The sequence below is a fragment of the Prionailurus bengalensis genome, chromosome A2 (genome assembly GCF_016509475.1).
Source record: "Prionailurus bengalensis isolate Pbe53 chromosome A2, Fcat_Pben_1.1_paternal_pri, whole genome shotgun sequence".
Taxonomy (NCBI): Eukaryota; Metazoa; Chordata; class Mammalia; order Carnivora; family Felidae; genus Prionailurus; species Prionailurus bengalensis.
In genome coordinates, this window is record NC_057348.1 from 135,363,138 (window position 1) to 135,379,974 (window position 16,837).

The window sequence follows — 16,837 nt, forward strand, 5'->3', positions numbered from 1 at the left end:
TCAGTAGCCTAGACCAATGTGTTAGTAAAATCCATTGGTAGCATTATTATTATAGACTAGGGACAATATTTAACATACATATTTCAAGTTATTGTTTACAAAGTCCTTATTTTTTAATCTAATAATTTAGTTTGCAGAGGTCAGGAATGATATAGTTGGTTCATTTTAAATGTGATTCTACTTGTAGAATAGGTAATTGATTGCTAGGTTACTAACCAAAAGAATCCATTAAATAAACCAAAATTATGACATGTTTTAGATTTGGCCTCTTGCAACTATCTTCCATTTCAGGTAAGAGAAATATTTTGTTGTTGACTCTAATTTCTTTGTAAATTTTACCTAATATAACTCTATCAAACAGGTGGTACTTTCTAAATTAGCTTTGTTCAGTTTATTTGTTTATTTGGAATCTTAATCAAGGTATGGATTATTTCAATTTTTTCCCAATATTTACCAAGAAAAAATTATTTACTAAACAACTGTTTTATTATTTAATAAGCAAAAATAACCATGCATTATTTTGAATTGTTCCATATAGATTTCAGCCCTGGACTGACCACATGGATGGTATTCAAATACACCAATTCTAGAATTAATTCTAGGTGAAAGGGACAGTCATTCTTCCTAAATTCTGTGTCCTATAAATGTGGTTTTATATTTTATATTTCAAAGTTCTTATTTTGGGCTGCTCCATAAATCTAGACAGGATTATTCCTTTGTTTTATTTTTTGAAATTGAGATAGAATACAATAGAGCCACTTCCCTTTTTTTTTTTAAGAGAAAGAGAGCATGAATAGAGGAGGGGAAAGAGAGAGACAGAGAGAGAGAGAGAGAGAGAGAGAGAGAGAGAGAGAGAGAGAAAGAATCTTAAGCAGGTTCCACACTTAACATGGAGCCTGATGTTGGGCTCCATTCCATGACCCTGGGATTATGACCTGAGTTGAAACCAAAAGTTGGATGCTCAACTGACTGAGCCATCCAGGCACCCTATAGAGACACTTCTAATGAAAACTGAATTTTAAACTTTCTCTCTTTGTGGCTTAATATCAAATAGAATTTTTTTTATTTGTTGAGATAATGGTCTCTAAACTTTTTTAGGCCACTATCAGTGTCATCAACATAGGAACAGACTCTTATCACTTGCTTTTTGCCCATGGGTTTAAGAATATTTCATATTTGACGCATTGGAAAAAGTTCTACTAAAAAATGTAGAGTGAGCAAAAATGTTCCTGTATACCATGCTAAATGGCTTGAAATGGCACACCAGAAATTTTGACTCCCTTTTTTAATTTTACAGTTAGTATCAATAAATTCACATACTACTAAAATTAGCTCTTTATTATAATTTTTGCCGATCAAGAATGGGACTTGTTTTTTTTTTCTTTTTGTTGAGAGAAAACAGTTTTTTTTAAGTTTTTATTTTAATTCCAGTTAGTTAACATACAGTGCAATATTAGTTTCAGGTGTACAGTATAGTGATTCAACACTTCTTTGTATCACCCAGTGCTCATCACAAGTGCACTCCTTAATCCCCATCAACTATTTAACACATCCCGCTGCCACCCCCCTTCTGATAACCATCAGCTTGTTCTCTGTAGTTAAGAGTCTGCTTTTTGGCTTCTCTCCCTCTTTTTTCCCCCTTTGCTCACTTGGTGTTTCTTAAATTCCATATATGAGTGAAATCATATGGTATTTGTCTTCGACTGAGTTCACTTAGCATAATACTCTCTAGTTCCATCCAGGTCATTGAAAATGGCAAGATTTCATTACTTTTTATGGCTGAATAATATTCCATTGTGTGTGTGCATGTGTGCGTGTGTACGTGTGTATGTGTGTGTACACATACATACCACATCTTCCTGATCCATTCATTAGTTGATAGGCACTTGGGTTGCTTCTATATCTTGGTTATTGCAAATAATGCTTCTATAAACATAGAGGTTAATGTATCCCTTTGAATTAGTGGTTTTGTATTCTTTGAGTAAATACCCAGTAGCATGATTTCTGGATCATAGGGTAGTTCTATTTTTAACTTTTTCAGGAACCTCCATACTGTTTGCCAGAGTAGCTGCGCCAGTTCCCACCAACATTGCAAGAGTGTTCCCCTTTCTCCACATCCTCGCCAGCACCTGTTGTTTCTTGTTGATTTTAGCCATTCTGACATGTGTGAGGTAATATCTTGTTGTAGTTTTGATTAGTAATTCCCTGATGAGGAGTTACAGCGAGCATCTTTTCATGTGTCTGTTAGCCACCTGGATGTCTTCTTTGGAGAAAGAAATGTCTGTTTGTGTCTTCTGCCCATTTTTAACATTTATTTATTTTTTGAGAGAGGGAGACAGAGCGTTAGTGGGGGAGGAGCAGAGAGAGAGAGGGAGATACAGAATCTGAAGCAGGCTTTAGGCTCTGAGTTGTTAGCACAGAGCCTGATGCGGGGCTCGAACCCACAAACTGTGAGATCATGACCTGAGCCGAAGTCAGGTGCTTAACCAACTGAGCCACCCAGGCGGCCCTCTTCTGCCCATTTTTTAATTGGATTATTCATTTTTTGGGTGTTAAGTTTAGAAGCTCTTTATGTATTTTAGATACTAACCCTTTATGATATGTCATTTACAAATATCTTCTCCCACCCTGTAGGTTGACTTTTAGTTTTATTGATTGCTTCCTTCGCTGTTCAGAAGCTTTTTTATGTTGAGGTAGTCCTCATAGTTTATTTTTCCCTTGCCTCAAGAGACATCTAGAAAGAAGTTTCTACAGCTGATATCGAAGAGGCTACTGCCTGTGCTCTCTTCTAGGATTTTTATGGTTTCAGGTCTCACATGTAGGTCTTGCATCCATTTTGAATTTATTTTTGTATGTGGATGGTGTAAGAAAATGGGCTAGTTTCTTTCTTTTGCATGTTGCTGTCCAGTTTTCCCAGTACCATTTATTGAAGAGGCTGTCTTTATCCCATTGGATATTCTTTCCTGCCTTGTCGAAGATTAAGTGATATAGTTGTGGGTTCATTTCTGGGTTCCCTATTCTGTTCCATTGATTTATGTGTCTCTTTTTGTGCCTATACTGTACTGTTTTGATCACTACAGGTTTGTAATATAACTTGAAGTCCAGAATTGTGATGCCTCCAGCTTTGCTTTTCTTTTTCAAGGTTGCTTTGGCTATTCAGCGTCTTTTGTGGTTTCATATAAATTTTAAGATTGTTTGCTCTAACTCTGTGAAAAAGGCTGTTGGTGTTTTGATAGGTATTGCATTAAATGTGTAGATTGCTTTGGGTGGTAAAGACATTTTAACAATATTCATTCTTCCATGAGCATGGAAGTTCTTTCCATTTGTTCATGTCATCTTAAATTTCTTTCATCAGTGTTTTATAGTTTTCAGAGTAGAGGTCCTTCACCTCTTTGGTTAGGTTTATTCCTAGGTGTCTTATTATTTTTGGTGCAGTTATAAATGGGATTGTTTTTTTAATTTCACTTTCTGGTGTTTCATTATTGGTGTATAGAAATGCAACAGATTTCTGTACATTGATTTTGTATCCTGTGACCTTATTGAATTTGTTTATCAGTTCTAGCAGTTTTTAGGTGGAGTCTTTTGTATTTTCTATATAGAAAATATCATCCATCATGTCATCTGCAAATAGTGAAAGTTTTATTGCTTCCTTACCAATCTGGATGCTTATTATTTATTTTTGTTTTTTGATTGCTGTGGCTAGGATTGCTAGTACAATGTTAATAAAAGTGGTTAAGAGTGGGAGGGTGGACATCATTGTCTTGTTCCTGACCTTAGGGGAACAGATCTCAGTGTTTCCCCATTAAGGATGATGTTAGCTATGGGGTTTTTCATATATTGCCTTTATTATATTGAGGCATGTTCCCTCTAAACCTCTTTAGAAGAGGTTTTTTTTTTTATCACGAATGGATATTGTACTTTGTCAAATGCATTTTCTGTGTCTATTGAAATAATATGGTTCTTACCCTTTCTCTTAAAGGATCATTGTTGATTCATGTTGATTAATTGGCAAATATTGAACCACCCTTGCAACCCAGGAATAAATCCCACTTGATCATGTTGAATGTTTTTTTTAATGTATTAATGTATTATTGAATTTGGTTTGCTAATATTTTGTTGAAGATTTTTGCATCTATGTTCATCAGTGATATTGGCCTATAGCTCTCTTTTTTATGGTGACTTTTGGGTGTTTGTGTATGTGTGTGTGTGTCCTTATCTGGTTTTGGTATCAGGGTAATGGTGGCCTCATAGAATAAATTTAGACATTTTTCTTCCTTTTATATTTTTGGAATAGGCTGAAAAGAATAGGTATTAATTCCTCCTTAAAAGTTGGTAGAATTCACCTATAAAGTCCTTTGCTCCTGGACTTTTGTTTGTTGAGAGTTTTTGATTACTGATTCAATTTCTTTGCTGGTTATCAGTCTGTTCAAATTTTCTGTTTCATCCTGTTTCAGTTTTGGTAATATATATGTTTTTAGAAATTTATCCATCTCTGTTAGGTTGTTCAGTTTTTTGGCATATAGTTTTTCATAATATTCTCTTATAATTGTTTGTATTTCTGTGGTGTTGGTTGTTATTTCTCCTCTCTCATTTGTGATTTTAGAGGAAAAACAGTTTTAAATCAGCATAAATGGAAAAATTAGGTTTTAGATTGAATTTGTCCCTTATATTAGAATGAGCTGTTTACATTGTTTAAAGTTATGCTTTGGAACTATGTAAAATTAATTATTTGCCTTTGTTACTCCCTTGCATTGAGAAAACATGTAATTAAGTAGTTTCTTTTGCCTTGCACATTAGTGAATGCCACAGGCAGCTGAGGATGTCCTTGGGATCACTGGGATAGGTTCCAAATTGATGTCAAGTTATAAACAACAGCAGCAAATAGGTTGATATAAACCAGGGTGAAAAGTCTTGGTAAATTACTTCCTTTTCCTCCTCCTGACATCCTCCCACCCCTTTGCTTTCCTGATGCTCAATTGCCCATTAAATTAAATTAACCAAGTCCTAGTAGAGCAACAGAATTTACAGAGTCCTCATTCCTGTAGGTAGTTTCCTTGATGTGAGAGTATTAATAAGAGCTGCTGTAAAGTTAGGAAGAAGCAGTATGTTTAGGCATTTCATATTCTTTGCCAGGAATGGTAGGTCTTAGGAAAAATTAAAAATTAATTACATAAGGCTTTGGATATTGCCATTCAAAGAGTGAAACTAATGTTTACCAAATGTTATAATGTCCTAAACACCATTTAAAGACATTTATTTGCTATCACATTCAATATTATTATAATTCCAAAGGTAGATACTATTACCCTCTTTGTATAATGGAAGAAACTGAAGTCCAATTAAGTGAGTGAGTTAGAAAGGATCTTTAAATCCAAATCTGTCTGACTTTGTAGTTCTTTTTCACCTGCTTCCCTTAAAAGAAGAAAAAGGAGGAACCAAAGGAGAAGAGGAGAGAAAATGAGATATCTGCCCCAGAAGATGACCATCTAAAAGGGGAAATGCAAGGTCCACTAAGAACTGAGGCAGGTCACTGTGAAGCTAAAAAAGCTTAAGTTTCAGAGAACTTTACTTGCCTGAGCTCCTTCCAAAGCCCTATACCTAATTTTATATTAATAATTTTGAAATATTTATTCCTAGAAAGAACTACTCCTCCATATTGTATAAGCTTCAGGTTCTAAAAATCCTTGTTATACCCTTGAATAAAAGATATGTAGGTAAAATTCTAAGGTAAAGAGAAAGGAGTTACTATCAGTTGGCTGGGAGTTGGGCTATTTAGGGAAAGTTTTCCATAAGAAGTGGCATTTAGAAGGAGACTTTGAGACTTGAACTGTGTATTTGAACAAGCAAGGGTGAGTAAAAAAGAGTGCTATAGGCAGAGAGAATAATATAAGGCATGGGGCATGTACAGAAAACAGTGACTGATTCAGTCAGAATGGGGGATGCATAAAGGATGAAATGGAAGACAGGCTTGAAGCACGATGATGGAAATTGTGAATCTTGAGAGCTGAAGCAATAAAGGAAGTTGAAGACTTGGAAGATCCTACTCAGGTTTGCTACGAAATGATTTTTGGTCATCTTCAAGAAAGCAGTTTCTCAAAGTGTTGTTCCCTGGACCAGCATCATCTGCATCACTTGAAAACTTGTGAAAAATGCATATTCTGAGCCCCACTCAATCCTACTGAATAAAAACTCTGAGTATAGGAACAATGGTCTTTATCACTGATGCATTCCCTTCTAAGCATGAGAGCCCAATTTAAGAGAGCCATTAGGTGTAGAGAAATAAGAGTAGAAGTTCAACTGCAAAGGGTTAGGGAATGGGTGAGTACTGAAGTGAGGAGTTATGTAGAACACTAACATTGGTGATAAAAAGAGATAGCTGGAACAACTGTATAAGAGGATGGCTCTCTGGAAGAATTTGCCTTTTCACTGTAGAGGAGTATGGTTTTTGTTTTTGTTTTTTGTTTGTTTTGTTTTTTTGTTTTGTGAGACAGAAGGAAAGCAGATAAGTGGAGTTAAAGAGAACTATTGGGCAGAGTTGGGAAAATGAAGGTGTTCATGTTATACAACCTTGATCTTTTAAGTCAGTTATAAGGCAAAATCATGGGAGTCAAGTAGTGTCCATCCTGTAACTTTGTTCTTCAGTATTGTGTTGGTTATTCAGGGTCTTTTGCATTTCCATACAAACTTTAGAATCGGTTTGTCAGATCTACAAAATAACTTGCTTTTTTATTTTGATTGGGATTGCACTGACTCTATAGACCAAATTGGGAAGAACTGAGATCTTGACAATATTGAGACTTCCTTTTCATGAACATGGGCCATCTCTCTATTTACTTAATTTTTCTTTGATTTCATTCATCAGAGTTTTATCATTTTCCTCATCTAGATCTTATACCTATTTTCTTATGTTTATTCTAAGTATTTTGTTTTGGGAAGTGCTAATGTAAATGGTAATGTGTTCTTAATTTCAAATTCCTCTTGTTCATTGCTGGTATTTAGGAAAGCAATTGACTTTTGTATAAGAACTCTGTATCCTACAAGTTTTCTTTAATTACTTATCAGTTCCAGGAGTTTTATTCCTGATTTAGATTTTCTACATGGATGATAGTCATCTGTGAACAAAGACAGTTTTATTTCTTTCTTCCCAGTCTGTATGCCTTTCATTTCCTTTTCTTGTCTTAATGCATTATCTAGGATTTCCAGTATTATGTTGAAAAGGAGTTTTGAAAACTGAGAACAAACTGAGGGTTAATAGGGGGTGGGAGGGAGGGGAAGGTGGGTGATGGGTATTGAGGAGGGCACCTTTTGGGATGAGCACTGGGTGTTGTATGGAAACCAATTTGACAATAAACTTCATATATTGAAAAAAAATAAAATAAAAATAAAAAATAATTTAAAAAAAATGAAAAGGAGTTTTGAGAAGGGGCATCCTTGCCTTGTTCCTGACCTTTGCAGGAAGTCTTTGAGTTTCTCACCCTTACAGGTGATGTTAACTATAGGGTTTTGTAGATGTTTTATCAAGTTAAAGAAGTTCCCCTCTTTCCTAGTTTTCTGAGAGTTTTTAATCAGGAATTAGCATTGGATCTTGTCAAATGAATTTTGCATCTATTGTTATAATCGTGTGATTTTTCTTAGCCCATTGGTATGATGGATTATATTAATACATTTTTCAATTTTGAACCAACCTTGTATATCTAGAATAAATCCTACTTGGTCGTGGTGTCTAATCTCTTTACAGGTTGTTTGATTTGATTTATAATATTTTGTTGAGGATTTTTGGTTCTATGTACATGAGAAATTTTTATATTTAATGTCTTTGATGGTTTTGGTATTATTTTAATGTTGTCCTTGTAGAATAGTTAGAAGTATTCCCTCTGCTTCTATCTCCTGGAAGAAACTGTAGAGGATTGGTAGAATTTCTACTTTAAATATTTGGTTGAATTCACCAACGAATCTATCTGGGCTTGGAGATTTCTGAATTGGAAGGTTGTTAATTGTTGATACAACTTCTTTAAAAGATATGTACCTATTTACATTGTCCATTTCTTCTGGTGTAAGTTTTGAAAGATTGTATCTTTCAAGGAATTGGTCTGTTTCATCTAGATTATCAAACTGGTGGTCATATAGTTGTTCATAGTATTCCTTTATTGTTCTCTTACCATGGGGTATATAGTGATGTTCCCTCTTGCAATTGTAATGTTAGTAATTGGTGTCAACTCTCGTATTTTCTTAGTTAGCCTGGCTAGAAGCTTATTAATTTTATTGATCTTTTCAAAGTACCAGTTTTCATTGATTTTCTCTACTGATTTCCTGTTTTCAATTAGTTGATTTTGCTCTAATTTTTATTATTTCTCTTCTGCTTCCTTTGAACTTAATTTGCTCTTTTTTTCCTAGTTTCCTAAGGTGGAAACTTAGATAATTGATTTTAGATATTTCTTCTCTTAGTGCTATAAATTTCTCTCTGTTCTTCTTTTACTGCATGACACAGGATGGCTAGTGTGACCTGGAGTTGGGTATTTTCCTTCCCTAGATCAGTTGGGTTCTAATAAAAAGCCCAGTTGTTAGACTCTGGTAAAATAGTTTCTCTTGAGGGAGGGCTTGTGAAGAACAGAATTCTCTAATGCTCAGGAGTACCACAAAATTGTTGCTTTCCCCCTTGTCCTGCTGGATGCACCAAAGGATTTTTCTGTATTTTTTACTGTGAGATGGTAAAACTGGTTGGGCCCCTGGAGCTAATACTCACAAAAGTCTGGGAACCCTTCTACAAATGTCCTCTTCTGGACGTTTTTACTCTCAGACTTGTCTACACTGAGCCTCCAGTAATTTGTTAGTTACAGCTTAGGGTTTTTCAGTCTGATTCTGGTTTCTGCAGAGGTTTCTGATCATGGTTTCTTTTCTAGTAAATTGTGATTCTCTGTGTCTGTCTGTCTGTCTCTCCATTTATGATGGCTGCAGTTTGTTGTATGTCTTCACTCTCTAATAGATGTAAGAAGGCTTTTGATTCTTCAGTTTGCTTAGCTTTTTACTTGTTTTTAGGCCAGAGTGATGACATTCAAGTTCCTTATATTTTGGACCAGAAACCAGAAGTCCTGTTTTTCATTTTTTAATCCCTTTGCTTAGAATATGTTAAATGCTTGCATGAATGAATAGCTTACACCTACTTCTAGGTCATATGATTGATTAAAGTAGGAACTGATTCTTAAAATGTTATTCTGAGCAGCTCTCTTCAAGATTGTTATTTCTACTGCCTTGCCCTTAGGACCTATAACAGCATGTTGCAAACTATAACAAGATGCCTCAAACATACTTCTTGCATGCTGAATTAAGAAGACTCAAATTCAGTATACTATTTTGACTATCCAAAAGTTCTGCAAGATCAGCTGTGGTCTAATTCATCTTCTTGAAAAAAAATTGGAAAGGACTTAAATGGGCATTTCTTGTTTAATTTTTAATGGAATTCAGCATTCTTGGTTAGATTGTGTGCCTGAGTCCATTTGGGATTCTATTACAAGATATCTTGGGCTGGGTGGCTTATAAACAACACACGTTTATTTCTCACACTTCTAGAGTCTGGGAAGTCCAAGATCATGGTGCCAGAAAATTCATTGTCTAGTGAGAACCCACTTCCTCATAGATGTCTGTCTTGTCATTGTAACCTCATATGGTAGGAGGGGTGAGGGAGCTTCCTGGGGTTTCTTTATAAGGGCATTAATCTCATTCATAAGGGTTCCACCCTCATGACCTAACCACCTCCCAAAGTCCTCACATTGGAGGTTAGGATTTCAACATATGAATATGGGAGAAACACAAATATTAAGCCCATAGCATGATGAAAATATTTCAAAAATCAAAATTTTAAGCAGAAAAGTTATTCAGTCTTCATATTAAAGCACTTTGTCCATGACATTTATTTTATGGAAGAGATGTTCTATTATCTTCTTTGCTCTTAATTTAGGCCTTTACTTCATAGAGCCTGTACTTTAAATTTTATTTTCAATGCGTGAGAAATATAGCAGGTATTTCACAACCTTTACTTTGATTAAAAAAACAAACAATTTTTCTTTTTTTTTAGTTTATTTATTTATTTTGAGAGAATAAGAAAGTGAGAGAGAGAGAGAGAGAGCAGGGGAGAGGCAGAGAGAGAGAGGGAGAGAGAGAATCCCAAACAGGCTCCACACCATCAAGACAGAACCTGATGCAGGACTGTCTCACAACCATGAGATCATGACTTGGGCCAAAGTCAGGAGTTGGATGCTTAAGTGACTGAGCCACCCAGGCACCCCTAAAACTATTTTTCTTTTTAATCTCAAATAGTTGTTGTCTTGAAAGCTTTTGACTTTTTGCCTGAATTTTAATATCTAGATTAAATGAGAAAACTCTTCCCCCAGTGAGAAAACTCTTTGTTTTTTCCTTTTCTATTCTTCTCAAAATGCAGGCTGGGATTCTAATTTGGAGCCACGTCCTTCATGATAAACGTAGACTTATCAAAATGCCTTAGATGTTATTTTGTGTCTATCACAGTACTGGACAGTCCCCTGGTTACACAGCTATTTAATAGTACTTCAAGATCTATTCTTTTGGGTGAGCTTACCTGCCTTCTTTATTTGTAGCCTCTTCAAAATACTGCGATGCCAGAAGCAGTTAAACCAGTATCAAGGGTTCAGATCATAGCAGCATTAACACTTAAATGTCTATTTGATTTTTTAAACACATATGGCATTCCATCTTGATAAAAATTGGTATTGAGTAACTGAATCATTTAGTAGTTTATCCTGGAGTTATGAGGAGCATATTCTCAAGAACTTATTTTATTAAGAATTATATTTTATTAATAGTAAATATATAAAAGGTGCACTTATTATCACTTTGTGGATCTACATTTTATTTTGTTTGGTATCATGATTTCTGGAGACCACAAGGAGATGAAAAATAATTATAGCAGGTTTCAATATATTGCAGTAGTAGACTAGTAAATCAGGTACTCTGAAAAGAATGTACTTAGATTGTTTTATCATGGTGCAATGAAGTTACAGTTAGCACCAAATTCAACATTATTTAGCTCTCCACATAATATTTTGATTTGTCTTGATCCAAAATTCGCAGAAAGGAAGTTCACTGAAGTTACTAGAAGTCACTGACTTGGAATTAGGATATACCTTAGAATCTCATTTGCAGGAAGTACTCTGATCCTATTCAACAGATCACTGAGAAGCCTGGAAAAACAAATCCCGGAAAGGAATTATTATGTGCCAATTATATAAACAAAAAGACTTTGTTAGGTATTGGCCAATAAGATTCTTTGCAGTTAAAAACATGTCAGACACAATGCAATGTCGGCAATTCAATAATACAGAAGAAGCAGAGAAAAGCTAAAAACTTTAAAGCTAAACATAAGATTTACACATTGCCTCTCAATTTACTCCTATACCGACATAAAAACTGAGTTTTCTAAAAATTTCAATATGTGCTGTTTGAAAGAGAACATGGTCATTTATCTCAGTTATTAGAACCTTGACTAATCATATGGGGTTCTGGACCTCAAGGTACTTTTTGTAAAAAAATTGTGATATCACCCTATTATTATTTTTCTATTTATTTTTTTAAGTTTTTATTTAAATTCCAGTTAGCTAACATAGAGTTTAATGTTAATTTCAGAGGTACAATATAGGGGTTCATCACTTCCATACAACACCCCGTGCTCATCACAAGTACACTTCTTAATCACTGTCACCTATTTTCCCATCCCCCCACCCACCTCCTCTCTGGTAACCATGAGTTTGTCTCTACAGTTAAGACTGTTTCTTGTTTGCCTCTCTCTTGTTTGCCTCTTTCTTGTTTCTGTTTGCCTCTCTCTTTTTTCCCTTTGCTCATTTTATTTTGTTTCTTAAATTCCACATATGAGTGAAATCATGTGGTATTTGTCCTTCTCTGACTTAGTTTACTTAGCATGGTACTCTAGCTCCATCCATGTCATTGAAAATGACAAGATTTCATTCTTTTTTATGGCTGAGCCATATTCCATTGTGTATGTATGTATGTATGCATGTTTATATCTATGTGTGTATATACTTATACCACATCTTCCTTATCCATTCATCAGTTGTTGAACACTTGGGCTATTCCCATAATTTGGCTATTGTTGATAATGTTGCTATAAACATCAGGGTGTATGTATCCCTTTGAACTAGTGTTTTTGTATTCCTTGGGTAAATACCTAGTCATGTGATAGCTGGACTGTAGGGTAGCTCTAGTTTTAACTTTCTGAGGAACCTCCATACTGTTTTCCACAGTGGAAAGTTTACCACAGTGCAAGTGCAAGACAGTTCCCCTTTCTTCACACTGTCACCAAAAACTGTTGTTTCTTGTGTCACTGATTTTAGCCATTCTGACAGGTGTGAGGTGATATCTCATTGTAGTTTTGATTTGTATTTCCCTGATGATGAGCAATGAACATTTTTTTCATGTGTCTGTTGGCCATCTGGATATCTTCTTTGGAGAAAAGTCTATTCATGTCTTCTGCCCATTTTTAGTGGGATTATTCATTTTTTGGATGTTAAGTTTTAAAAGTTCTTTAGATATTTTAGATACAAACCCTTTATGAGATATGTCATTTACAAATATCTTCTCCTACCCTGTAGGTTGCCTTTTAGTTTTATTGATTATTTCCTCTACTGTTCAGAAGTTTTTTATGTTGATGTCATTCCAATAGTTTATCTTTGCTTTTGTTTCCTTTGCACCTGGAAACGTATCTAGAAAAAAGTTGCTATGGCCGATGTCAAAGAGGTTATTGCCTGTGCTCTCTTATAGGATTTTATGGTTTCAGGTCTCACATGTAGGCCTTGCATCCATTTTGAATTTATTTTTGTGTATGGTATAAGAAAGTGGTCCAGTTTCTTTCTTTTGCATGTTGCTTTCCAGTTTCCCCAGCACCATTTGTTGAAGAGACTGTCTTTTTTACCATTGGGTATTCTTTCCTGCTTTGTTGAAGATTAGCTGACCAGATAGTTGTGGGTTACTTCTGGGTTTCCGATTCCGTTTCATTGATTTATGTGTCTCTTTTTGTGCCAATACCATACTGTTTTGATCACTACAGCTTTGTAATATAACTTGAAGTCTAGAATCGTGATGCCTCCAGCTTTGCTTTTCTTTTTCAAGGTTGCTTTGGCTATTTGGGGTGTGTGTGTGTGTGTGTGTGTGTGTGTGTGTGTGTGGTTTCATGCAAATTTTAGGATTTTTTGTTCTAACTCCATGAAAAAGACTGTTGGTATTTTGGTAGGGATTGCATTAAATGTGTAGATTGCTTTGGGTGCTATAGACGTTTTAACAATATTTGTTCTTCCAACCCATGAGCATGGAATGTCTTTCCATTTGTTTGTGTCATCTTAAATTTCTCTCATCAGTGTTTGATACTTTTCAGAGTAGAGGTCCTTCACCTAAGGACCTTAGGTGAAGTAGAGGTCCTTCACTCCTAAGTATCTTATTATTTGGGGTGAAATTGTAAATGATATTATTTTCTTAATTTCTCTTTCTAGTGGTTCACTATTGGTGCATAGAAATGCAACAGATTTCTGTACATTGATTTTGTATCCTGTGACTTTACTAAATTCGTGTGTCAGATCTAGCAATTTTTTGGTGGAGCCTTTTGGGTTTTCTATATAGACTATCATGTCATCTGCAAATAGTGTAATTTTTACTGCTCCCTTGCCAGTCTGAATGCCTTTTATTTCTTTTTGTTGTCTGATTAAATTTGTGATATGACTTTAAAGTAAATCACTTTCTCTTATTGAACTTCCCTTCCCCCATACCTCATCTATACAAAGCATATTCAGATTGCTTATAAACGTTTTACTGTTGTGTTTCAAAAATCATAACATATGATGAATATGTTTGTAAAGCATGGGATGATTCAGAAATGGAGGTGTGCATATGAAATTTCACAAGATTTTTAATTAAGAGTTGATCTTGTAATTCACCAAAATTAACTAAATTTGTTTCCTTGTTAGATCAACTAAATAAGTTTGTCTATTCATCTGCCTTCTCTCCCTCCTTCTTCCTTTTCCTCTCTTCCTTCCTCCCTTCTTTCCATCCATCCATCCATCCATCCATCCATCCATCCATCCACCCAATCCATGTGTCTATTTATCCATTCATTCATCCTTCCACCTGATTGTCCCTCAGTGAATCCAAACAAGTATTTATTGAGAATTTTATGTGAACCCATCACATTGGAAGGTGCTGAGAATTCAATGGAAACACAGACCACCCTGTGCTTATTAAACTTAAATTCTTGGTGTTAACACAAGTAATAACCAAGAAAAAAATAAGTAAAATATTACTGATTCTGATTAGCAGTATGAAGAACCTCAAAAGGGTGTTGTGTATAGATTGTGGTTTATCTTATTTTCTCAGTTGTCTCAGATAACAAGCATTTGTGAAAGTCTCATTACAGAGCTCTTATGAACAAAAGACATGGTGTCATTATTGTTTACCAATTTATCCCAAATGCCTAGTTTATTACCAGATTCTTAATAAGTATTCAGAAAGTTATTACTGCAGATTGTTATAAGCTCTAAAGTATTCTTTGTGGTCCATGAACTGGTTCTGGTTTATAAGCTGTTTGGGGTCTCTGATAAGTATAGGAATTGAGAGTAAGCATGTAGAAATTCATTTTTATTATCTTTTCTTTTTTAAAGTACTGATTTGCAATGGACTAGATACAAATAAACAAAACTTTTCTTTGCCACAGATAGTATAAAAAGCATTACTGTAAAAGACCATTGGCCCAGCTGTCCTATAAAAAAAAGTTAAATGATAGAAGAGAAAGAGAAATCAAATAAAAGGAAAGAAGTGTACATTTATTCAGTGCTACTAAATATCAGGCTGTTATTCAGTATTCAGTTAATGACTGCAGGAATGTTCTATCCCACTTAAAGCATCTTCTTCCAAGTGCTGGATCTAAGCCCACGTGGAACACAGACTTGAGGTCCCTGTGGGCTACCTGAAGCACCTGATCTCCCCTTGCAATGCCTGGAGTTCTCACTTCTGTTTTACGCTTTTACAGTCTTTTAGTAACAAGAGTAGTTGTTTTCTTTTTTTTTTTTTTTTAATTTTTTTTTTCAACATTTATTTATTTTTGGGACAGAGAGAGACAAAGCATGAACGGGGGAGGGGCAGAGAGAGAGGGAGACACAGAATCGGAAACAGGCTCCAGGCTCTGAGCCATCAGCCCAGAGCCCGACGCGGGGCTCGAACTCAACGGACCGCGAGATCGTGACCTGGCTGAAGTCGGACGCTTAACCGACTGCGCCACCCAGGCGCCCCAAGAGTAGTTGTTTTCTTAATATCCTTTTTGCTTCTCCAGATTTTCTTCCTGCAAGTCAGCATAGATGTAAGAATGCAATCTGACAGCTGTCCAAGTGCCTATGCACTGAATGGCAAGGTTCAGCCTGCCCTCTCTGGGAACATAGAGCTCACTGAACTTATTCTTGTTTATGGTCAGGCCTAAACTTGTGCTTCCTTTATGAGGGGAAGTATCTACATGTTAGAACTATTTCAGATTCATTCATTTTCAAGCTCATACTCATTCAGGAACTAGATCAAACTATATAGGTCCCTGCTTTTGGCTTAAGGCCATCCTTAGAAATGGTATGCATTAGGACACTGTATGTTTGTTTTCCTTGATGCAAAATGGGCGATTTTTCACCTTTTTGCCATTAGTAAAGGTCAGTGATAAATGAAAGGTCCAGAATGAAGAGTCCAATTCCATATGGCCAGTTTCTATATTCTCCTCCAGGGTTGTTCTGCCTAAGATCAATATTGGTCAGAACTGAGAGTGTACAGAAAGCTTTGAATGAATAAGTTGAAATCTTCCCCTGGTAATGTTAAAATAAAAAAACTGTTCTGATATTTTTTATTGAAGCATAATACCAGGTAACATTTCTGGTATGGTATCTGTATGTCACAGGAGTAATTCTATCCCTCTTGTTTTCTAGGTGGGCCTCTTGGGAAGAACTGGATCAGGGAAGAGTACTTTGTTATCGGCTCTTTTGAGACTGCTGAACACTGAAGGAGAAATCCAAATAGATGGTGTGTCTTGGTATTCGATACCTTTGCAAGAGTGGAGGAAAGCCTTTGGGGTGATCCCCCAGGTAAGTCAGAATGACTTGGTCACGAAAGAAAAGCGGCTAAATAGATATTTTTTTTTACCATTATTTGAGCCTTCAACTCAAAACAATCACATTTTCTTGTAAAAATATATTTATTTATTGCTGTCTTTTTTACCGCAATGTAACCTTTTCATGGGGAAAAAGAAAACCATCTCTGAAAGTTTGGAACTCTATGCCATATAGTTATTGAACTATTAATAGTTTTGATAGTGTCTCCCAGAAGATGCAATCCATGGTGGGAGCCTGGCTTCATCTTTAATCAGCTTTTTCCCCCTCCTTCAGTGGTCTGAGCTCCAAGTTAGCCATCACAGCAGGCTGAGAAATGCTTTTTAAGATATAAATTATGCTGCTGCTGGAGGAAGAAGCACTTGGAAGCAGCAAGGAGTGGAATTGAAAATAGAAAGTGTAGTGATTAGTTTTTGTTCTTTGGATAAAATGAACCATGTCAGATTAATCTGTAGCTATTTTTTTTTAAATGTCACTCTTTGATTTCGGTCACAAAGGATCTCTGGCTTCACTGGCTTGGTTGCATTCTATCCGTGTCATTGTACAAGAGGATTTCTTACATATGAGAGAAATAGCAGCCGTTCTAGTTTAAAATGATCTCAGTGGAAACCAAGGAATGTCTTTACTGAAGCAGAATCTGAAAGGCATGTGTTGCATTTCTACTG

At 35.6% G+C, this 16,837-nt stretch overlaps 1 protein-coding gene across 1 annotated transcript in view; it reads left to right on the forward strand.

Annotated features, from left to right (window-relative positions):
- CFTR (CF transmembrane conductance regulator) overlaps positions 1–16,837 on the forward strand; it is a 160,889-nt gene that overhangs the window by 119,260 nt on the left and 24,792 nt on the right. Inside the window, exon 22 of the mRNA XM_043589556.1 lies at positions 15,993–16,148. Within this exon, the coding sequence (XP_043445491.1) occupies positions 15,993–16,148 (156 nt within the window). The remainder of the gene's footprint in view (positions 1–15,992; positions 16,149–16,837) is intronic.